The 24,369-nt window shown below is 42.1% G+C and overlaps 2 protein-coding genes across 3 annotated transcripts; both read left to right on the top strand.

The window, feature by feature from the left end:
• Positions 1–1,216: 1,216 nt before the first annotated feature.
• On the top strand, positions 1,217–2,112 carry LOC115501237 (keratin-associated protein 4-3-like). Its single transcript, XM_030296213.2, has one exon. The coding sequence runs from the start codon at positions 1,268–1,270 to the stop codon at positions 1,745–1,747; it is 480 nt and encodes a 159-aa protein (XP_030152073.1). The 5' UTR covers positions 1,217–1,267; the 3' UTR covers positions 1,748–2,112.
• Positions 2,113–9,767: 7,655 nt separating this feature from the next.
• On the top strand, positions 9,768–19,143 carry LOC115500793 (keratin-associated protein 4-7-like). Of its 2 annotated transcripts, XM_030295502.1 has the most exons (3): positions 18,559–18,665; positions 18,726–18,950; positions 19,068–19,143. In XM_030295502.1, the coding sequence occupies exons 1-3, from the start codon at positions 18,559–18,561 to the stop codon at positions 19,141–19,143; spliced, it is 408 nt and encodes a 135-aa protein (XP_030151362.1). The 2 variants fall into 2 exon arrangements, with proteins under 2 accessions (XP_030151361.1, XP_030151362.1); XM_030295501.1 differs by adding an exon at positions 9,768–10,350 and having other exon boundaries at positions 18,611–19,143.
• The last annotated feature ends 5,226 nt before the right edge of the window (positions 19,144–24,369 follow it).

The raw sequence follows: 24,369 nt of genomic DNA, 5'->3' as shown, positions 1-24,369 counted from the left end.
TGCTGATGCACAGGGGCACTTGTACCCCAATGTTTATAGCAGCACTTTCAACAATAGCCAAATTATGGAAAGAGCCTTTAAATGTCCACCAACTGATGAAAGGATAAAGAAATTATGGTTTGTATACACAATGGAATACTACGTGGCAATGAGAAAGAACGAAATATGCCTTTTTGTGGTAACATGGATGGAACTGGAGAGTATTAGGCTAAGTGAAAAGAGTGTTATGCTAAGTGAAATAAGTCATACAGAGACAGATACCGTATGTTTTCACTCTTATGTGGATCCTGAGAAACTTACCAGAAGACCATGGGGGAGGGGAAGGGAAAAAAAAAAGGTTAGAGAGGGAGGGAGCCAAAAGATAAGAGACTCTTAAAAACTGAGAACAAACTGAGGGTTGATGGGGGGGGAGGTGTGGGAGGGAGGGGTGGGTTCGTGATGGGTATTGAGGAGGGCACCTGTTGGGATGAGCACTGGGTGTTGGATGGAAACCAATTTGACAACAAATTTCATATTAAGAAAAGAATAAGAAACAAAAATAAAGCAATGTCTTCCACAAGATAAGAGCATCTGGAGAAATAAAAACAAACATACATGACACCAAGGTTAACACTTCACGAACTATGAAGCATGGCAGTGATGGGAACCATACAGATAATTGTCTGCCACGGTTGTAGGGTAGAGGACGTGATCCAAGGTAGAAACATCCAACAAAATCCAGTCCAGTGGCTAGAAATCAGCAACGTCATATAAATATACAGCTGTCCCCTTTGCTCAAAACTGCCCCACAAAAGAGGGCCTTTTCTTCTTGTCACACGCAGATCATTACTCATGCCACTGACCATTGGAAGAAATGCACCACCAAAAATAGGACTGCCCTTATCCCACCTGCTAGGGGATACAGGAGGGAGAGTCCGAAATGTAATTGCAAATGCCACCTATCACGTGACAGCCCACGGTGGAGGAAGATGAGGAGAAAGTGGTCAGGAAGATGCCAGTGGGTGTGAATCAGGAGGAAACACAGACCAGGGAGAATTCATCACATCAAGAAGAGAAATTTTGTTTCCCACAAGTTTAAACCATTACATGCACAAACATTATTGTGTAATCTGATAATTAGTTAATATTAGGTAAACAAACACAAGGAAGATGTGTTGACAACTCACCATGGACGGGCAGTATATAAGAGGCCATGGCAGGAGGAGACGTCAGACTCAAGCCCCTCACTCTCCTGGAAACCATCCCAGAACCTCCACCCTCTGACACCATGGTCAACTCCTGTTGTGGCTCCGTCTGCTCTGACCAGGGCTGTGGCCAAGAGACTTGTTGCCGCCCCAGCTGCTGCCAGACCACCTGCTGCAGGACCACTTGCTGCCGCCCCAGCTGCTGTGGCTCCAGCTGCTGCCAGCCTTGCTGCCGCCCCAGCTGCTGCCAGACCACCTGCTGCAGGACCACTTGCTGCCGCTCCAGCTGCTGTGGTTCCAGCTGCTGCCGCCCCAGGTGCTGCATCTCTAGCTGCTGCCGCCCCTGCTGTGGGGGTTCCAGCTGCTGTGGTTCCAGCTGCTGCCGCCCCAGCTGCTGCATCTCTAGCTGCTGCCGCCCCTGCTGCGGGGGTTCCAGCTGCTGTGGCTCCAGCTGCTGCCAGCCTTGCTGCCGCCCCACCTGCTGCCAGACCACCTGCTGCCGGACCACCTGCTGCCGCCCCACCTGCTGTGTGTCCAGCTGCTGCCGCCCCAGCTGTTGCTAGACCCCCTGCCACCACCCACCAACCTGCTCTAGTGGCTCTTGCTGCTGCTGAGTGCCCTGACCTGCACCCTGCTGTTTTCATCAGCCAATCTCCTTCATGTCGTCCAACTGGGAGCTGAATCATGTGAGGCCAACTGTAAAACCTCAGTTCCCAGTGATTTTTCAACTGGTTGGCCTTGGAATATACCTCCCTACCGCCCACTCCCTCCTCACCTCCTTGTTACTAACTCCACCCCAAATCACTACAAAGATTGTATTATCTGATATATGTTAACATGCCATTCTGATTGATGTATCAGCTACTGCCAGATTTTCTCATATGGAGATGTTTCTGTATGTCAAATAAATCTTGATTTTCCAGGCATAAATATAAGAAATCGTGTCTCATTCTTTTTCCTTCTTCAATGGTCACCCTTAGCTGTCAGGTCTTCTACTATTCTCTGCACAACGAGCAGATCATAGCAGGCGATTTCAGGATTTTCACCTCTATCACCTTGGCGCTTCCCACGCTAACAGTGTAGGATGGTGGCTTGCAGCAAGCACCTGAAACTCTCTGTGGAGGGCTCGGTCTACGTGAAGAAACGTATATCACAGGACAGAGCAGGGAAGGCAAGTGCCTGGGAGAAGCGTTCGAAAGGTGGCCAGTAGTTGGTGGATAAGTGCTCTAGCCTCTTGCCCCTGGAGTGGGCGTGTGAGACCAGAGGGCCTCAGTAGCACTGAACGAACCCCCGATGCCCACAGGACTCACCTGCTCTTGAAATCAACCTGGATTGGTTTCCACCCTTCCCTGGATCACTTCACAGTATCCCTAGAGCACTACTTGGCACCACCTCCCAGACAATCTACTTGCTCTCAAGCCTCTGTTTTGAGCGCCGACCCTGAGGTCGACCTGACACCAGTGTTCCAAGTCTCAGGAACAGTGCCTTCAAACATGTCCCTATGATATGAACGGTCACTGGGTGACACCGTGGGCTCTCGACCTTATTCTCCGCTGAACCACTGAATCTTTTCATAGGATGCTGTTGCTTCTCACAGTTTGTGCACACTTGGTTTTAGACTTCCTGTGTCCAATTCCTGAAAGATCATGTATCCCGAGGGACAGGAGACACTCCCACGAATAAAACAGCTCACCATGTTAGGAAGTGTCTCTCTCAAGGAGGCTATGCTTGAGGCGGACCGCACCAAACTGCGATTCTCACGTTGCATTCAAAACACCAGAGCCTACAGCGGGTATTCCTGCATCAGTACTGCATAAGGAAGGAGGTGCTCTCAGGAGACCCAGTGTAAAGCGGAGTCAGCACAGGGTAGTAAAAGAAGCTAAGACAAAGGGTGCTTTTGGTTCAACTCCGGCCCCGTATTCTGACCCACACTTGAGGGGTATGTACTGGGCCACAGACTTGCTCATCTTAGTGGAAAAAGCGGTTGGGCCTTTGTGCTCCTACGTCACCTATCGCTACCTGTCAACATCCTTTGGTGAGTGGAAAGGATGGAGAGCAAGAACTCCAGGTGTCCCCCACCCCAGAGCCTGAGACAGTTACCTGCAGATAGTGCGTGGTCAGTGTGAACCACGCGTAGCCCACACTCGCACTACCTTGTGGATGACGGCATGTATGGCAAAGAGAATCAGAATGGGATATCGTATACCTACTCCTGGTTCTGCCCATATCTATGCATTTCTCTCAGTAACCTTGCTCCAGGTCGTTTGCCACAGTTTCTATAAAAACCTAGAAGATGAGAGTTAATGGGCAGCTTCTGCGCTCCTTTAGCTGACTTGCCTGGTTCAGTACCAAGTTCCCCATTCCTGAGAGTCCTGAACCCCTGGTTCCTGTGTCCTCTTTAGGCTATACTATTTGCCCATCTGCAGTTAATTCCAGGAATAGGAATACCACAAATGTCCCTGTAGATATCCTGAATCCTAAAAATATTCCCTGTGGCCCCTGTAGCTCCCAACGTTGACTGCTGCCCTCGTGGCACTAGAAGTCCATGGAATAAGGTGGCAGCCAGGGGTTTAATTCCAATCAGAACTTTACCATGTCCCTTCCAGTTAGTTTTCCTGCCTTAGAACCGAGATCTCTAGTTGAACACAGCCTACAATTCTGGTAGAAGGAGGCACAAATTCCCCCCAAGGGATCATTGGGATGAAGGTAGTGGGGAAACGTCTCCTTTAACTCTCACATCTAATCATTCGAATATCTAATTCTAATCATTAGAATATTCTAATCTAATATTCGAAAACGGACCATGAAGGATTGTGGGTATCCAGCAAGGAGTTCAACTCAGATCCCATGTCCAACAGTCTGCAAACATATTGAGTATCTCAGCGTGCTCTGAGACAATGGCTGTAGATTCCTCAGGCAAGGATTAGAGAAATTCTATGATATGCACTTGCCGTTGTCCTTCACACCCGATGGCTAACAGACACAAGGAAAGATGCTCGACATCACTCATCATCAGGGAAATACAAATCAAAACCACAATGAGATACCATCTCACACCTGTCAGAATGGCAAAAATTAACAACTCAGGAAACAACAGATGATGGAGAGGATGTGGAGAAGGGGAACACTTTTGCGCTGCTGGTGGGACTGCAAACTGGTACAGCCACTCTGGGAAACAGTATGGAGGTTCCTCAAAAAATTAAAAACAGAGATTTCCAAATTATGGAAAGAGTCCCAATGTCCATTTGGTCCTAACCATCCTATTGATGGGTTAATGGTCTGAAAACAGCATAGTCTGCAAACTGTCATTGATCATGGCTTTCCATTCGATCCATAATCTCAGCCTTTGTTCTTTTATTTTTTTGTAAAAAAAAATTTATTGATTGATTTTAAGAAAGAGAAAGTGATAGAGAGTGAGCACACAAATGGGGGAGGGGCAGAAAGTGAGAGGGAGAAAGAATCCTAAGCAGACTCTGCATTGTCAGTGTGGAAGCAAACACAGGTCTTAGTCTCACGAACTGTGAGACAATGACTTAAGCCGGCCAAAATCAAGAGTCAGATACCTAACCAACTGAGCCACTGAGGCTCCCCTGTTCTTTTATTCTTAAGCTCTTTTAAATACATGTACACACACACACACACACACACACACACACACACACACACATAATTGTACCTTAGTTGTCTGCCCCATTACCTACTATGTGGGACATCATGCTCTCTTATCCATACTGCTAGGTCCCTGAGGGTGACACATCATTCTGCCCCCTTTGTCATTCCAACCTTGCTGGCAATCACATAATTATATCCACAGAACTTCCTAAAGTTACATGTCCACCTGGATTCTGCCATTCAGGGATAATATCATCCCTGTTTTTCCTAGGGAGCATAGTTTAGCCACTTCTGATTTTAGAGAATAATCACTACTATCTCAGTACCTAGCTGACAGTGATACTTGATGATTCCATAATATCTTAGTAAAGAGAGTACCTCCTGATCTCTCCAAGGGAACATAGCCAGTTAGGCTTTGTGACTTTATAACCTTATTTGAGCATTTCTACTTCTCTGCACTTTCAATCCCTCCCTTCTCACCTGAGTGTCCTGTGGCCATAGATAAATCTATACTGGTTACCTACTGTTATGTAACATTACCTCAAAATTTAGCAGCTTAAAATGACTCTCATTTGTTATCTCATTTCCATGGATCAAAAACCAGGCAGAGCCCACCTAGACTCTCCAATTCATAGAGGTTCACTAGGTTGCACCCAAGGTGCTGGCTGGCACTGGGGTCTCATTTGAGGATGCGACTGGGGAAGAATCCACTTCCAAGCTCACTTATATGGTCATTGGCAGGATTCAATTCCTCGCACTCCACAGGAGGGAGGACCTCACTTCCTTGTTGTTGAATGGTTGTTGAATGAGACTGTGCTCAGTTCTTTGCTGCAAGGATCTCTCCCACATAGGACCTGGCTTCATCAAAGCCAGTGAGAGAGAGAGAGAAAGAGTTGGCATTAAAATGAAAATCACAGGACTCCTGGGTGGCTCAGTAGTTAGGCGTCTGACTTCAGCTTGGGTCATGATTTCACTACTCATGAGTTCGAGCCCCATGTTGGGCTCTGTGCTGATGGCTCAGAGCCTGGAGCCTGCTTCAGATTCTATGGTCTCCCTCTATCTCTGCCCCCCACCCCCACTTGTGTGTACTCTCTCTCTCTCTCTCAATAATAAATAAAAACATTAAAAAATGAAAATCACAATCTTTTGTAACTTAATCACTTGATGTTGTCATATCCTGTGATTTAGAAGCAAGTTACTCAAGGAGAAGGAATTACATGAGACCATGAACACCAAGAGGTGTAAATCTTTGGGCCTTCTTGGAAGCTGCCTACCAAAACTCTTATATAATATTGAGTGAAAGAATCAAAACACATTTACACTAAGAATTTCTTCATATAAAAATTCAGGGGGGCATCTGGGTGCTCAGTGAGTTAAGCGTCTGAATTCAGCTCAGGTAATGATCTCACAGTTCGTGGGTTCAAGCCCCTCATCATGCTCTGTGCTGACAGCCCAGAGCCTGGAGCCTGCTTCAGATTCTGTGCCCCTCTCTCTCTCTCCCCCTCCCCTACTCACACTCTGTCTCTCTCTGTCTCTCAAAAAAATAAATAAATAAATGTTAAAAAAATTTTTTAAATTCAGCAACATGTAAAATAAAACTGTGTTTTTAGATGTGAATACCCAGGTAATAAAACTGTGAAAAATACATTAAAGGTTACTTGAAAAGTGAGTACAGTAATCATCTGTAGGGCGGGAAAAGGATTGTGTACAAGAAGAGACATATCAAGAGCTTTCTTAGGAGTAACAATGTTCTATTCCTTGACTCAAGTTTTGGGTATATAGATGTTTACTTCATAACTATTTTTTAAACCATGCATGCATAGTTCATCTGCTTTTCAGCATATGTGCATTTTATATAATATGAAAGAGTTTTTAAAATTTTGGGGTGGACTGAAATGCACATTCTGTTTAAGATTTAAAATGAAATATGAACTTACCCTTTTCTTACATCATACACAAAAATAAACTCAAAAAGGATGAAAGACCTAAAAGTAAGACAGGAAACCAACAAAATCCTAGAGGAGAAAACAAGCAACACTTCTTTGACCTTGGCCACAGCAACTTCTTACTGGACATGTCTCCGCAGGTAAGGGAAACAAAAGCAAAAGTGAACTATTGGGACCTCATCAAGATAAAAAGCTTCTGCACTGCAAAAGAAACAATCGACAAAATGGCAACTGACAGAATGGGAGAAGATATCTGCAAATGACCTATCGGATAAGGGGTTAGTATCCAAAATCTATAAAGAACTTATCAAAATCAACACCTAAAAAAAACAAGTAATCCAGGGAAGAAACAGGCAACAGACATGAACAGACACTTCCTGATGCCTAACAGACACAAGGAAAGATGCTCAACATCACTCATCATCAGGGAAATACAAATCAAAACCACAATGAGATACCATCTCACACCTGTCAGAATGGCAAAAATTAACAACTCAGGAAACAACAGATGATGGAGAGGATGTGGAGAAGGGGAACACTTTTGCACTGCTGGTGGGACTGCAAACTGGTACAGCCACTCTGGGAAACAGTATGGAGGTTCCTCAGAAAATTAAAAACAGAGATTTCCAAATTATGGAAAGAGTCCAAATGTCCACTGACTGACGAATGGATAAAGAAGATAAGGTATATATATATACAATGGATTATTACTCGGTGATCAAAAAAATGAAATCTTGCCATTTGCAACAATGTGGATGAGACTAGAGTGTTTTGTGCTAAGCAAAATAAGTCAGTGAGAGAAAGATAAATACCGTATGATTTCATTCATATGTGGAATTTAAGAAACAAAACAAAAAAACATGGAAAAGGGAAGGGAAAATAAGATAAAAACAGAGGGGGAGGCAAACGTGAGAGACACTTAAATACAGAGAACAAACTGAGGGTTGCTGGAGGGGTGTTGGGTAAGGGGATGGGTTAGATGGGTGATGGTTATTAAGGAAAGCACTTGTTGGGATGAACACTGGGTGTTATATGTAAGTGATGAATCATTAAATTCTACTCCCAAAACCATTATTACACTATATGCTAACTTAGATTTAAATAAAAATTTTAAAATGTTATAAAATAAAATACTAGAGTTAAAAAAAAAGAAAGATGATTTTAAGGAATGCCTGGTTACCCTACCATGAAATTAATTGGTAATAGTTAAGATAAATCTTGGTACTTGTCTAGTAGAGCACAGAAAAAAGTAGAGATATATGTATCAACGTTAAGTGATTCTCACAGACATAAGACAAGTTAACAGTGCCAAACAGAAGAGTATTATATACGCTATAGTAATTATATATGTACTACATATTATCTTATGGTTTAGATCAAAACAAATCCATGGTGCAAAACATATTAAAACAGTGATTGCCTCCATGGTAGTGGGGACTTCACTAAAGGACTTTCTGGTAAAATGGAAATGTTCATTTGATAGATATGGGAATTACACGGACCTGCTACTGTGTATCAAAACTCATCACTATGGATGACTATGGATTTATGAATTTCAATTGTGTGAATTCCACCTAAATTATAAAATAAAACATTAAAGGTAAACAAGACTAAATTAATTATATGAATAAATTGTCTATGTCTTTACAAACTCAGCTGATTTGCTTAAATACAATATCTTTTACTTAGATTACAGTACTGTGAACTCCTTCGATGTTTCTTTCCATATTATATTACAGTTGTTTGTATTTGTGTGGGTGGGTGAGGGTTTTTCAGTAGTCTGTAGGTTTCTGGGGAGGAGACCCTAACTCATGCTTACAACGCCAATACTGGCAACGTGTGTATCTCGGATTATCCACTCAACCAATCTCCTTTATAAAAGGCAGGGACTTGATAGAGGTTCCTCCAAGCTTGAATGAACAGAAAAAAGAGGTAGGTCTCTAAGTGTCATCCTTGGGCCTTTAGCATCAACATCACTTGGATTGGTTAGACATGCTAAACCTCAGAATCCCCCTGTATTCAGAACCTCTGGAATTTGTCCCAACCATTTCTAATAAGCCCTTCAGATGACTTGGTGCATCATCTGAATGCACTGGACTCTCACTAAATGGACAATAATTCAAAATAGTAGCAAAATGAATTTGAATTGACTAATCACATTTCACATGGATCCAACAAATGTGCACTAGGATTACCTATGAGGTAAGTTCTGAGGAGAAGCACATTCTCAATTCTTTTTGTCCCATTGAAGAATATTTTTAATTAAGAATGAGGCAAGAATAAAGAAGAGGCTATGTCTTCCAGAATCCAAAGACCATACAGAAAAATGCAACACAAAAAGATATGATGAAAATGTAAACACTCAATGAACTACAAATCATGGCAGTGACTGGAACCATACAAGTAGTTGTCTACATGATTTTAGAGTAGAGAACATGATCCAAAGTTAGAAACATCCAAGAAAACCCATTCCAGTGGCAGAGGTCAGCAACATCACATGCTCATTGGCAGCTGCTCCCTTCCTCATTGATCAACAATGACCCATAAAATTGGAACTTTTCCTCTTGTCCCATGCCACCTCCATCCTCTGCAGATGTGATCACTGGCAGAAATGCACAACCAAAACCAGATTGTCTTCATCCCATCCTGCTAGGGGATGTAGCAGGGGACAGAAAGATGTAATTGCAGGTGCCACCTACCACATGAAGCCCTCTGGGAGAAAGATGAGGAAAGAGTGGTCCAGAAGATGCCAGTGGGTATAAGTCAAAAGGAAAAGCAGACCAGACAGAATTTATCACATTTAGAAAAGAAAATTTTGTTCCCCTCAAGTTTAAACCATTACAAAGACAAACATTACTGTGAAATATCATAATTACTTAAATATTAGGTAAACAAAAACAAGGAAGATGTGTTGACAAATCACCCAGTACAAGCAGTATATAAGAGGTCAGGGCACAAGGAGACTTCCAAAGTCCAGCCCCTCACTCTCCTGGAAACCAGCCCAGAACCTCCACCCTCTGACACCATGGTCAACTCCTGTTGTGGCTCCAGCTGCTGCCAGCCTTGTTGCTGCCCCACCTGCTGCAGGACCACCTGCTGCAGGACCACCTGCTGCCGCCCCACCTGCTGTGTGTCCAGCTGCTGCCACCCCTGTTGCGGGGGATCCAGCTGCTGTGGCTCCAGCTGCTGCCAGCCTTGCTGCCGCCCCACCTGCTGCCAGACCACCTGCTGCAGGACCACTTGCTGCCGCCCCAGCTGCTGTGGTTCCAGCTGCTGTGGTTCCAGCTGCTACCGCCCCAGCTGCTGCATCTCTAGCTGCTGCCGCCCCTGCTGCGGGGGTTCCAGCTGCTGTGGCTCCAGCTGCTGCCAGCCTTGCTGCCGCCCCACCTGCTGCCAGACCACCTGCTGCCGGACCACCTGCTGCCGCCCCACCTGCTGTGTGTCCAGCTGCTGCCGCCCCTGCTGTGGGGGCTCCAGCGGCTGTGGCTCGAATTGCTGTGGCTCCAGCTGCTGCCAGCCTTGCTGCCGCCCCACCTGCTGCCAGACCACCTGCTGCCGGACCACCTGCTGCCGCCCCACCTGCTGTGTGTCCAGCTGCTGCCGCCCCAGCTGTTGCTAGACCCCCTGCCACCACCCACCAACCTGCTCTAGTGGCTCTTGCTGCTGCTGAGTGCCCTGACCTGCACCCTGCTGTTTTCATCAGCCAATCTCCTTCATGTCGTCCAACTGGGAGCTGAATCATGTGAGGCCAACTGTAAAACCTCAGTTCCCAGTGATTTTCAACTTAGTTGGCTTCCGAATATACCCTCCTCTGCCACCCTCCCATCTCCTTGTTACTATCTCCATCCCAAATCAATACAAAGGTTGAATTTTCTCTGATATCTGTTAACATGTCATCCTAATTGATATATCTGTTTACTGCCAGATTTTCTGATATGGAGATGTTTCTATATGTGAAATAAATCTTAACTTTTCAGGCATACAAATATAAGAAATCGTGTCTCGTTCTTTTTCCTTCTTCGATGGTCACCCTTAGCTGTCAGGTTTTCTACTATTCTCTGCACAATGAGGAGATCATAGCAGGTGATTTCAGGATTTTCACTTCTATCACCTCAGCACTTCCCACACTAACAGTATAGGATGGTGGCTTGCAGCAAGCACCTGGAACTCTCTGCAGAGGGCTCAGTCTACATGAAGGAGCAGATCGCAAAGGACAGAGCAGGGAAGGAAGTCTCTGGGAGAAGTCCTCAACCAGTGGGCAGTACTTGGTGGGTAAGTACTCTAGCCTCTTTCCCCTCGAGTAGGACATGTGAGACCAGAGGGTCTCAGCAGCACTGCACAAACCCCAGAGGCCCACAGGAGTCATCTGCTCTTGAAATCAACCTGGATTGGTTGCCACCCTTCCCTGGATCACATCAGTTTCCCTAGAGCACCACTTGGGGTCACCTCCCAGACAAACTACTTCGTCTCAAACCTCTCTTTTGGGGTCTGATCCTGAGGTCAACTAAACACCAGTGTTCCAAGTCTCAGTAACAGTGCCTTCAAACATTTCCGTATGATATGAATGGTCACAGGGTGACAGGTCAAATCCTGAACTTACTCTCCCCTGAACCACTGAATATTTTGACAGGATGCTGTTTCTACAGTTTTGGCACACTTGGTTTTAGAATAGTTGTCTCCTATTTTTAAAACGCCATATATCCTGAAGTACAGGACACACTGCCACAAGTAACATAGCTCACCAGATTAGGAACTGTTTCCTTAATGGGGGCTATGTTTAAGGGAGACCATCCCCAAATGTGATTCTTACATTGCATTTTTTCTTTAAAAATCAGAAAATAAAATGTATTCTTGCACGTGATGTATAAGGAAGTGCTCCTTGGAGAAATCAATGAGAAAGTGAGGGAAACAGGGTAAAGCAGTAAAAGTGGCTAAGACAAAATGCAGTTTTAGGTCAATACCAGCCTTACATTCTGTGACCCCACTTTTGACAAGTATGGACTGGGTCACATACCTGCTCCTCTTGGAGGCAGAGGGTTTAGGTCTTTGTGCCCCTATACACTTAACACTACTTTTGGACAACCCTTGGTGGGATGTAGGATGGAGAGTACAAATCCCCAGGCTGGTCCCCTCCCTCATCTGAGAGAATTAACTACAGTTCCGTGTGAGCCACTCCTAGTCCATACTCTCACCAGCTTGTGGATAAGGGCATTTATGGCAAAAGGGATCAAATGGGATATCATATAACTACCCTTGCCTCTGCTCATGTGTATGGATTTCTCTTAGTAACCTTGCTTCATATGATTTTTCACTATTTCTAGAAAAACCAACAAGAGGAGGAGGCTCTCTGCTCCTTTAGCTGACTTGTCTGGTGCAGTGACCTAGATCCCCATCCCTGAGAGTCCCAAGCCCATGGTTTCTATGTCCTCTTCAGGCGACACTACTTGCCCATCTGCAGTTATTCCTGGGAACAGGAATACCATGAATGCCCCTGTGGGTCATCTCAATGCTATATGTATTCCTCTTGGCCCCCATAACTCCTAACTTTGCATACTGATTTCCTGGTACTAGAAGCCCAAAAAGGTAAGGTGACAGCTAGAGCTTTTATTCAGATCTTTACCATGTCGCCTCAAGGTAGCTTTCTCTCTTAAAGCCGAGACCCTACCTGCACACAGCCCATAATTTTGGAAAAAGGAGGCGCAAATTCTCCCAAATGGAATACTGGATATGAAGATGAGTGGGGAACCCCTCCTATAACCATGGCATCTGGATCAATGTATTCTAATGGGGCCATGCTGGCACTTTGTGTATTTAGCACTCATGGTCAACTCATATCCCATATCAAACAGCATCCAAATACATGAGTATTCTAGTGCCCCCCCCCCCACCATAAATGGCTCTATATTCATTTGGGAAAATTCTAAAGACATTTCTACTATACACACCTGCTGCTGTCCTTTATCCTAGAGGACTGGCCTCTGTTTTGATGGGTCAATGGCTTCTAGGTCCGAGAATTGGCGCAGATCTGCAAACTGCATGAGGGATCATCAGTTTCCTTTGGGAACAATGACCTCAGCTTTTTGTTCATTTATTCCCTAGCTGTACAGAGCTTAAGGTAAACAATTTAAGGCACAAAATTTAAGGTGCAAGTACAGCTATACCCTAGTTGGTTGCCTACATTCTATTTCAAGGGACATCATGCTCTATTATCCATATTGGAAGATCCCTGAGGGTCACATGTCATTCTGCCCTCTTTGTCATTCCAACGTCATTGACTTTCACATAATTATATCCACATTATTTCTTAGAGTTAAATGCTGCCACCTGGTTTCTGCTATTCAGAGATATGTCATCCCCATTATTCCTCGGGAGGCCAGTTCTCTCACAGTATTCCTTTCCACCACCTCTGTATTCAGAGAATAGGCACCCCATACCTGATAATTCCTTATTACCTTGGTAAAGAGAGTGCCCCTTTGACCTACTCGGGATCATATGCTGCCAGTTGGCTTTTTTGGGCTTATGACTACGTGTATTCTAGCATATGTACTTCTCTGCACCTTTTGATCCCTTCCTCCTCACCTGTATGTAATGTAGTGCTAGAAAAACCTGAACTGGATATGCATTTACTTAACATGACCTCACTATTTAGCCACTTTAAATGACACAAAGTTATTAGCTCACAGTTTCTGTGGATCAGGAATCCCGATGCTGCTCAGTGGGGCTCTCACAAGGGTGTCCTCAGCTAGTTAACTGGCACTAAGATCTCACCTGAAGTCTCAACTGTGGAAGAATCCACTTCCAAGTTCACTTATGTGGTCATTGGCAGGATTCAGATCCTGGAGGGAGGACCTCACTGCCTTGCTTGTTGTTGAATGGATATTGTGCTCAGTTCTTTGCTGCAAGAATCTCTCCCACATGGCACCAGGTTTCATCAAAGCCAGTGAGAGACAGAGAGAGAGAGTTGGCATTAAGATGAAAGTCACAATCTTTTGTAACTCAATCACTTGATGTTGTCACATCCTGTTATTTAGAAGCAATTTATTCAAGGGGTGGTACTTACATGAGACCCTGAACACCAAGACGTGGAAATCATTGGGCCTTCTTGGAGTATGCCTCAATACATGTGCATAATATTCAGTGAAAGAATCAAAATACATTTAAGATTCCTTTATATAAAATTCAAAACTAAGTAAAACTAAACTATATTGTTTAGGGATGCATATCCAGGTGGTAAAATCATGAAGAAAGTTAATGAAAAGAGAATTTAAAAATCTGGTTAGTGATCATTTATAGGGTGGAAAGAGGGAGATGTGTGGTCTTAGTGAAGGCAACATTCTATTTGCATGACTTGTGCTTTGGATACATAGTGTTTGTGTCATAATTATTTATTTATTTATTTTTTTTTTAATTTTTTTTTCAACGTTTTTTTATTTATTTTTGGGACAGAGAGAGACAGAGCATGAATGGGGGAGGGGCAGAGAGAGAGGGAGACACAGAATCGGAAACAGGCTCCAGGCTCCGAGCCATCAGCCCAGAGCCTGACGCGGGGCTCGAACTCACGGACCGCGAGATCATGACCTGGCTGAAGTCGGACGCCTAACCGACTGCGCCACCCAGGCGCCCCCATAATTATTTATTATATTATACATTATATTATACATGTATCTTTTATACACCATGCAGTGTATGTGTTCTTCATAATACAAATTTTTATAAATTCAGTGTGAATTGAAATGTTTGCTCTATTTATAATTTAAGAAGAAATATTAGATTAAGCATTGATTGAACATACTGTTGATCCTTGAATGATACAGGTTTGAACCATGTGAGTCCATTTATAGGCAGATTTTTTTTGATAAATAAAGTTTACTTTGTTTAGTAGTTTTCAGGGAATCAAAAGTTATGTGGAGACTTTTGACAGCACAGGGGATGGCATCTCTAACCCCTGTGTTGGTCAAGGGTCAACCATAGTTAGAGAACTGAAGGAAATTCAATCAATGGTATATAGGCATTTATATGGTTTCAAATATTGCTTTAATTACACATACTACCTTATATCAAGACTGGCAATATTGTTAATGTGTATCCTTAAATATTTTAATGGAGCTTATTTTATTATAAAATAACTTAATTGACTTGAAATATGTTAACTTTCCTATCAATTACCCATGCCTTTTTAAAGTGTCTGTTTAGATAATAATTCTACAAACTAAGTCACTACAATTACCTAGTGGTAATACATTTTAGCTACAGACAAAATACATTCCAGGTATCTGGGCATTTATTAAAATAATAATGAGTACTAACATATGTCTTACCTGATGAGAAAAGTCTTTTATTTTTTGCATGTCATTCTTTTTTTTTTTTTTTTTTTTTTTAATTTTTTTTTCAACGTTTATTTATTTTTGGGACAGAGAGAGACAGAGCATGAATGGGGGAGGGGCAGAGAGAGAGGGAGACACAGAATCGGAAACAGGCTCCAGGCTCTGAGCCATCAGCCCAGAGCCTGATGCGGGGCTCGAACTCACGGACCGCGAGATCGTGACCTGGCTAAAGTCGGACGCTTAACCGACTGCGCCACCCAGGCGCCCCTGCATGTCATTCTTTAAAGGATATATTAATATGATGTGATCAGTTTCTCTGGAAGGTACAACACAGGTTCCTCGATGGTGGTGCAAACATCAGTTGGGTCCACCTCATTCAAATTTCATTGATGTTTACCTAACTAACATATTTTACTTTGTGGAACTCTAAAAAGACAACAAAAAAAATTTTAAGTATTATTTTATATTATATATATTCACATATATTTATATAACATAACAATTAAAATTTTTAAGTACAATGAAGAAAAAAATTACACTCCATCTACTCTATGCAATAAAATACTAAAGTTTAGGTAGACCATACATAATTTGTGTGCATGGTCCTGATGTTAATTATCAATTCTACCTCACCAGACTATGGGTAAAATTTTTAGCAACGAGTACACAGAGTGATGTCTCTCTTGCTTTTGATATGCAATTTTAAAAAATTCAGTGTGCATCTATAGTAATTTCCCTTTGTGGTCCATGCCCCATTGTTTATTCTTATCCATGTAGGACTTTTGTTTGGCATAAGACGGATTTACAAGAGTGAAGAGAATTATCGATGCTTCAGTCTGATATTGCTCAAAGTTCAGTGATTCAAAATCGGTACAATTCTATTAATTAGGTGTTACCAATTATATTTTAATATTGTAGCTACTTCTGTTCCCAATCTAATACTACACAAGTCTGTGTGATATAGACAGTTTAAGGAGGTCTAAAACTTGGCCATGCATTTAAGATTATACCTCACGAGCTTAAAAAATTCAGATGCCCAGGCCATACACCAGATTACTTAAAATCGGAATTTTTCAGGGCAGAAGTCAGGCATCAGTATTTTTTATCTCTCCTTAGGTGATCCGATTATGCAGCCAACTTTGCAAACCACTGGTCTAGGGGCTGATTCTCTGCATACTTCTCTATAATGAGAATGTACTCTGCCTTTCCATATATGACAAAAGAGTTTTCTTAATCTCTCTCGATTTATATAGAAAGCTCTCCCCTGGTATTAAGAACACTTTTTTTTCTTTTTATGGTTTTTCTTCCCCAGCATCTCCCATACAGCAAATCAAGTGAAAATCTCTCCCCTTGGGACACTATGTTGCCTCACAATCGAATTGTTTAAATGCCTTAGGTTCTCTAGCTTTGCCTCACAAGCCTATGGAATAAAAACATGTAAATCAGTGTTTGCCAAGAAAGTTATTGTGATAAACATATTGCAATGGTCTTGGTCTTCAAATGGTCCCAATTAAGATATTTAATCAGAAGGTGATCAATGCTTCTGTTTGCCTGGGACTTTCCTGTTTAACAAAGTTTTGAGTTCTGGAACCCCCATCAAGTCTCAGGTAAACAAGGATGGTTGGTAGTAGTTACAATAAGCTTTGGTACTTTGTCACTACAGCTCTGAATGAACTAGTGATACAAGTATCAACATTAACAATATTCACATGCCAAGTAAATGGTGCCAGACAGAAAAGAAATGATGCTATATATCATGTTTGAAGCTCTACATCAAAACAAATCTACAGTGAAAAAAAATACTAAAACAATTGTTGTCTCTATGGTGGCAGGGAGTTCACTAAAGTGATATGTGGGAACTTTCTGATATAATGGAAACGTTCTATATCTTATAGGGATGGGGATTACATGGATGTGTATCCATTCATCAAAACTCATCAAATAGTACACTTAGAATCTGTACCTTTCAGAGTATGTAAAATTTACCTAAAATGTAAAACAAATCATACAAAGTAAGAAACAGTAACTAGAATTATTTATTTATGAATAAATCTATGTCTTTACCAAACTGTCACCTTGGCTAATTTGTCTTAGACACTCTTCTTTTAGTTAAATTATACTACTATGAGTTCCTTTGATGTTGCACAGTTGTATGGGGGAGAGGGGCGGCGGGGGGGATGGGTGTGCATACGCACGTATGATCTTCACAGTAATCTGTAAATTCCCGAGGAGAAGACCCTAAACCATATTTGTCACCCCAGGAACTGGCAACATGTGTATCTTGGATTACCCACTCAACAAATCTGCTTTATAAACAGGCTGGAACTTGATAGAGGCACTTCCTCAAAGCCTGAATGAACAAAACAAAGGAGTATCTCCAAGTGTGGTCCTTGGGTCTTCAGCATCAACATCCATCTGGGTACTTGCTAGAAATGCCAAACCTCAGGCTCCACTCTAAGGTAGAATCTCTGGGATTTGTCCCAACCATGTTTAATAAGCCCTTCAGATGATTTGCTGCATGCTCAGGTTAGACCATCACTAAATAGAGGATAAGTAGAAATGGTAACTAAATTAAGTTAAATTGACTAAAATCCATTCACATTTCAAGTGGATGGAAAAAGATGTGTGCCATAGATTTCCCAGCTATAGAGGTAAATTCTGAGGAGAGGCACATTTTGATTATTGGGCCCATTTTTTCTCCATTGAAGAATATTTTAATTAAGAATGAGATAAGAATAAAAATGAGGCTATGTCTTCCAGAATCTAAAGACCAACTGGAAAAAAACAACACAAATATATATATGACAGCAAAGTAACAACGTAATGAGCGATGGGACATGGCAGTGATGCAGACCACACAGATAATTGTCTGCCATGGTTTGGGGGTAGAGGACAAGATCCAAAGGGAGAAACATCCAAGAAAATCCATTCCAGTGGCACAGAAATCAGCAATGTCATACACACATAGAGTTGTCTCCTTCCTCATTGTTCAAAAATGACCCACAAAAGAGAGCTTCTTCCTCTTGTCCCATGCCACACTATGCAGATGGGATTTCTTCCCAACTGATCATTGGAAGAAATGCAGAACCAGAAATATAACTGCCTTGATCCTATCACTGCTAGAAGAAATGGGACAGGAAGAAATGTAACTGTAAATGCCACCTATCACATGACAGCCCACTGTCAAGGAAGATGAGGAGAGTGTGGTCTGGAAGATGCTAGCAGGTATGAGTCAGGAGGAAAAGCAGACCAGATAGAACTTATCACATCTAGAAAAGAAAATTTGTTTCCCTCAAGTTTAAACCATTACGTAGACAAACATTATTGTGTACTGTGATAATTACTTAATTATTAGATAAACAAAAACAAGGAAGATGTGTTGACAAATCACCCTGTTCAGGGCATATATAAGGGGCCATGGCACAAGGAGACTTCAAACTCAAGCCCCTCACTCTCCTGGAAACCATCCCGGAACCTTCACCCTCTGACACCATGGTCAACTCCTGTTGTGGTTCCAGCTGCTGTGGCTCCAGCTGCTGCCAGCCTTGCTGCCGCCCCACCTGCTGCCAGACCACCTGCTGCCGGCCCACCTGCTGTGTGTCCAGCTGCTGCCGCCCCTCCTGCTGTGGCTCCAGCTGCTGTGGCTCCAGCTGCTGCAGGCCCAGCTGCTGCATCTCTAGCTGCTGCCGCCCCACCTGCTGCCAGACCACCTGCTGCAGGCCCAGCTGCTGCCGCCCCTCCTGCTGTGGCTCCAGCTGCTGTGGCTCCAGCTGCTGCCGCCCCTCCTGCTGCATTTCTAGCTGCTGCCGCCCCTCTTGCTGCCGCCCCAGCTGCTGTGGCTCCAGCTGCTGCCGCCCCTCCTGCTGCATTTCTAGCTGCTGCCGCCCCTCTTGCTGTGGTTCCAACTGCTGTGGCTCCAGCTGCTGTGGCTCCAGCTGCTGCCGCCCCTCCTGCTGCCCCTCCTGCTGCCTGCGCCCAGTCTGTGGCCGGGTCTCCTGCCACACCACTTGCTATCGCCCCACCTGTGTCATCTCCACCTGCCCCCGCCCCATGTGCTGTGCCTCCTCTTGCTGCTGAATCTCTCTGCCTATAATCTTTGTGACATAGGGATGTCTCCACAAGTCACATAAAATGTGTTAGAGCCAGCCAGTGACTGGGGGATGGACTCTCAGCTGCCAACTCTTCATCTTCTGATCTGGCATTTAGAGTTGGCATTCAGTTCTAGGAAATAATAGATTAAAGCAATTGTCAAATGATTTTTATCTGATACATCCATTTTTAGGTCAGTAATATCTTCATCCTACGTATACACTGATTGTGATGATCTTACATGGCATTGTTTTCATGTGTTCTTAATAAACAGCCATTTCCCCAACACTAAAATCTCCTGATCTGTTAATGATTTGGCATGTACATGTGTGTGTGCATGCGTGTATGTGTCTATGTCCTTAGCTATCACCTCACACCAAAGCCCATCTTGCTTCAAATGCAGGAGAATGTGTTCAAGAGCAGTTACTTATATTGGAATCAAGACTCTAGTAGGCATTCATTGTATGATATGGGCAACATTGCATAACCTCTCCGAGCCTCGGTTTGCCTTCTCTGAGAAATGAGGACAATATATAATGTTCTTCAAAGGTTCAAAGACATAATCCATGTATACACTACAGTTAGCAGAGTGGGGTACATAATGTCAGGTGTCAATAAATATCTTTTTTTTTTTTTTTGGTTATTTTTCTTGAAACCCTAGTCACTTAAATTTCCCTTGACTATATTTCCACTTCTAGTATGTTCCATTACTGATTGTGCAAATTTTGGGTGCTCTGCCTAACTCAAGTACTTTCTTCCTCCCTCTTTCCCTCCTCTTCCTTCCTTCCTCCTTTCCACTCTAAGCATAAAAACTCTCTTTTAGAAAATGAAGTATACCTTCTAAATCCAGATTTCTAGAAAATTATGAAGTCCATGGCAACTTTTCCATAAAAAATTTAAAATTTTTCATTAATAGTTGCTCACATTTTAGTATTTCTACACTGAAACTCCGTATTTTCTTCAGTCTCATGAAAATTCTCATGTTATTGAAGTTTCTCATCTCCTTGATGATTTTTTTTTTCACTTTGGGCTTTTATCACCTTGCCTGGTTTTACTTAAGAGAATATGCAGAGGCTATTTTCCCCAGCACCCAGACTCAGGTAAGAATCATCCTCCTTAGCTGAGATAATGTGTCACAATATACACAAAAATGTCTGTTTATGCAGATATAAGGGTCCATAACTTTTGGTTCTCAATCTGGAGTATAGTAAAAATATTTTAAATTCAAATTTTACATACACCAGTTTTATCTAGTAGCTGTGTTATATTTCCCAAAACCTTAACAAGTATAATTAAGGGTTAATTATAATTTCTAAAATTAAAAAAAAAAGTTATAAGGTATAAGAGACAAACCAGATAGGAGTTGATATCAAATGGGGTTCACCCCAACACACGTTGGGTATTTTGTTCTTAGTATATTACAGAAATGTCCTATAGATATTTTCAGCTTCACTTTTTCAACTTACTTTGAAATGTTTCTATAGAATACAGCCCTGTCTATTCACACAGTAGAGTTAACCAATCTTTTATCCTCCTATATATTCCTCTTTGATAACTACTAATTATAGGATTCAGGCTCTGGTTTCAACATTACACTTTATTAGCTAGAGCTAAATCAAAGAATGTTTTATACTGCTTTTTTCAGTATTAAAGTATATGAGACTTATAATTTCCCATTTTTATAACAAGAACTGGGTCACAGCAGAAACAAGACAGCATTCTAAATCTGTGTAATAAAAAGACTATTTACAAAAGTGTGGATAGAGTTCGGGGGAAGTAACAAGGAAAAGTTCAGTACCCAGGGCTCATAATAGCAAGGAGCAGGTGCCCTATGTCTTAAGAACTATGTGAGAATTTGGGTGAAGGAGTCAAAGGGCAGCATGCCAAACTACTTAGGATTACTCATACAGGCACTCAGTGGACAGTGATTTCCATCAGGGAGAGTTACAATGCTCCTAGAGAACCAAAAGTGATACCAGAGATATTGTGGTAGAAAAACTCAAGATAGAAACAGTTGTGAATGGGAAAGTGTTACTGAGTGGTTATTCTGTGGTCCCACTGACTTTACCTGAATACAGAGTTGGGATGATCTTAAATGAATGGAGCATGGACTAAGTCTGCCCTCCATCCAGTTTTATTTGGCCACGTTAAATACGTACCACTGGAATTGCTCAAGCCCTCCTAGGTAGCAAATTCTAAGCAATATAGAATTCCAGAAGAGCAACAAGAAATGACTGTTCTGATGAAGGAAACAGCTGAGGCAAGAGGGTTTGTTTGTTTGCTTGTGAGAGAGCTCACAAGCAGGGGAGGGACAGAGAGAGAGAGGGAGACAGAGGATCTGAAGCTGCAGTGACAGCAGAGAGCCCAATGCAGGGCTCAAATTCAGTAACCCTAAGATCATGACCTGAGCTGAAGTCAGACGCTCAACCAACTGAGACACCCAGGCAACCCTGAGCGAGAGTTTTAATTCTCACAAACACTGTTAACAGACCTGTCTGGCCAGTGTATGGGAAGACAGCTCCTGGAGGTTAACAGCAGACTCTTGGTGATTACACAGCATCTTCCTCTGATTGCTTCAGTTGTAACTAATATAAACAAACTTTACAGGAGGCAAAACAACTCTATCAAGACTGGTAATACCATCCCAGACTTGGCTAATGCATTCTTTACCACATCAGTTTCAAGGTTCTGCCAGGTGCAATTTACATTCTCATGGCAAGGCATCGAGTACGTATTTACTGTTTTGCTACACAAATGTTTGAGTTCACTAGCATATTGCCATAATCTAATGAGGTTGGCTTGGACTTGATAACTATTAAGATCAAGTTAATACTTTGCATTGATAACTGTGGCATTCATGAATGAAAAAATCATCAGTGAGTTTGAAAAAGCAAGTCTAGGAATAGACCCAAATATGTAAGGAAATTTAGTATATGAAAAGTTGCCATTTTAAATCAGTAGGGGAAAAAATTATTACTTAGTAAGTGTGGCAGGTTATGGTCATATCAGATTATCAGATTTTAAAACATTTAAACCTCACATTTTATAGCTGCATAAATTTCTGATAGAGTAAATATTTGAAAATAAAACATGAAACTCTGGACAAAAGAAATTATGAGATAATGTCTACACAATCAGAAAGGACTTTCAAAGTATGACACCAACCCAGAAGTATAAAAGATTAAGTATAAAAGTATAAAAGATTAATAAATTTGACTATATCAGAAGTAAATGTCTGTATGGCAAAAACCACATAAGCAAAGTCAAAGAAAAAAGACAAACTAGGAAAAATATTTGAAATTCACATCACATACAAAGGCTAATTTTTATAATATACAAAGAGTTCCTGTAAAAATCAATGTATGGGGCGCCTGGGTGGCGCAGTCGGTTAAGCGTCCGACTTCAGCCAGGTCACAATCTCGCGGTCCGTGAGTTCGAGCCCCGCGTCGGGCTCTGTGCTGACGGCTCAGAGCCTGGAGCCTGTTTCCGATTCTGTGTCTCCCTCTCTCTCTGCCCCTCCCCCGTTCATGCTCTGTCTCTCTCTGTCCCAAAAATAAATAAAAACGTTGAAAAAAAAATTAAAAAAAAAAATCAATGTATAAAGGCTAAACCCAGTAGAAAAACATGAATTACAGACAATATAGAAAATTTCTATAATTTTTTCTATATAATTTCTATAATTTTTCCTTACAGAAAAGGCAATACCAATAGCCTTAAACATCTGAAGAGCTGCTCAATCTCACTTACAATAAGAAAAGTGCAAATTAAAATCACATATAGAGGGGGCTGGGTGGAGGATGGGCTGAATAAGTGATGGGTATTAAGGAGGGCACTTGTTGCAATGAGCACTGGGCATCATATGTAAGTGATGAATCACTAAATTCTACTCCTGAAACCAATATTACATTATATGTTAACTAACTAGAATTTAAATAAAAATTTGAGAAAGAAAAAAAAATCACCTACATATCTCATATTGACCAAGATTGATGACAGATAAGATAGATAGATAGATAGATAGATAGATAGATAGATAGGTGTCTACATGCATAACTACACATCTCTGTACATGTATCTATGTACTTGTAGGTCCTGTGTATCACTGCATTAATAAAAATAGGGAAAGCCAAACATTCACACATTGCTGGTAGATGGGTACACTGGTATAATCCCTAAGGAAGTTGAAGTTGTCATTATCTAACAAACATTATAAACAAATGAATACTCTGATCCAGCTATTCTATTTCCAGAAGAGCTTATTCTATAGAAAACACTCACACATGTGAAATCATGTATGATCAGGCTTATTCGTTGTAGCATTGTAAGTAATCTCAAAAGACTAAAAGCAAAGTAAATATCCAACAGTGGGAGACTGACTCAATACCTTACAGTACCTTCATAATCAGAATACGATGCTACTGTAAAAGAAAAAGAATGGCAAGCAGTGTATACGTTATCTGAATGCTTCATGTGAAAACCGCCAAGGAGGATGACCACGACTGATAGGCTACCATTTGTATAAATGAAAGAAATGGGTAAGTCTTATTTGTTTCTTATGTGTTAAGCAACAAAAAAAGCTGGAAACTCTGGCTGCCTTCAAGGAGGGAACCTGTGAACTGTGAAGAAAGGTGGGAGGAATACATGTGGAAAAAAAAAAACGAGATACTCGAAATGTTTAAATGAAATTTTAAAATATAAAAGATGTAGGAGCGCCTGGGTGGCTCAGTCGGTTAAGCGTCCGACTTCGGCTCAGGTCATGATCTTGTGGTCCGTGAGTTTGAGCCCCGCGCTGACAGCTCAGAGCCTGGATCCTGTTTCAAATTCTGTGTCTCCCTCTCTCTGACCCTCCCCCGTTCATGCTCTGTCTCTCTCTGTCTCAAAAATAAACAAACATTAAAATATAAAAGATGCAAAATATAAAAACCTTTCTGCAGAGACTATTTTTTTCTTTTATTTTTTTTTAATTTTTTTTAACGTTTATTTATTTTTGAGACAGAGAGAGAGCATGAACAGGGGAGGGTCAGAGAAAGAGGAAGACACAGAATCCGAAACAGGCTCCAGGCTCTGAGCTGTCAGCACAGAGCCCGACGCGGGGCTCGAACTCACGGACCGCGAGATCATGACCTGAACCGAAGTCGGCCGCTTAACCGACTGAGCTACTCAGGCGCCCCTTTTCTTTGATTTTTAACTCTCCACTTCTTCCCTATCCAAGAC

The sequence above is a fragment of the Lynx canadensis genome, chromosome E1 (genome assembly GCF_007474595.2).
Source record: "Lynx canadensis isolate LIC74 chromosome E1, mLynCan4.pri.v2, whole genome shotgun sequence".
Taxonomy (NCBI): Eukaryota; Metazoa; Chordata; class Mammalia; order Carnivora; family Felidae; genus Lynx; species Lynx canadensis.
This window is presented reverse-complemented; position numbering and strand designations above follow the sequence as displayed.

Excerpts from the sequence above, each read along its gene's own strand:
- LOC115500793 (XM_030295501.1), top strand. The coding sequence starts at position 9,768 with ATGGTCAACTCCTGTTGTGGCTCCAGCTGCTGCCAGCCTTGTTGCTGC. Across the intron at positions 10,351-18,610 it reads GTCCAGCTGCTGCCGCCCCA|CTTGCTGCCGCCCCACCTGC; the intron begins GCTGTTGCTAGA and ends GCTGCTGCCAGC.
- LOC115501237 (XM_030296213.2), top strand. The coding sequence starts at position 1,268 with ATGGTCAACTCCTGTTGTGGCTCCGTCTGCTCTGACCAGGGCTGTGGC.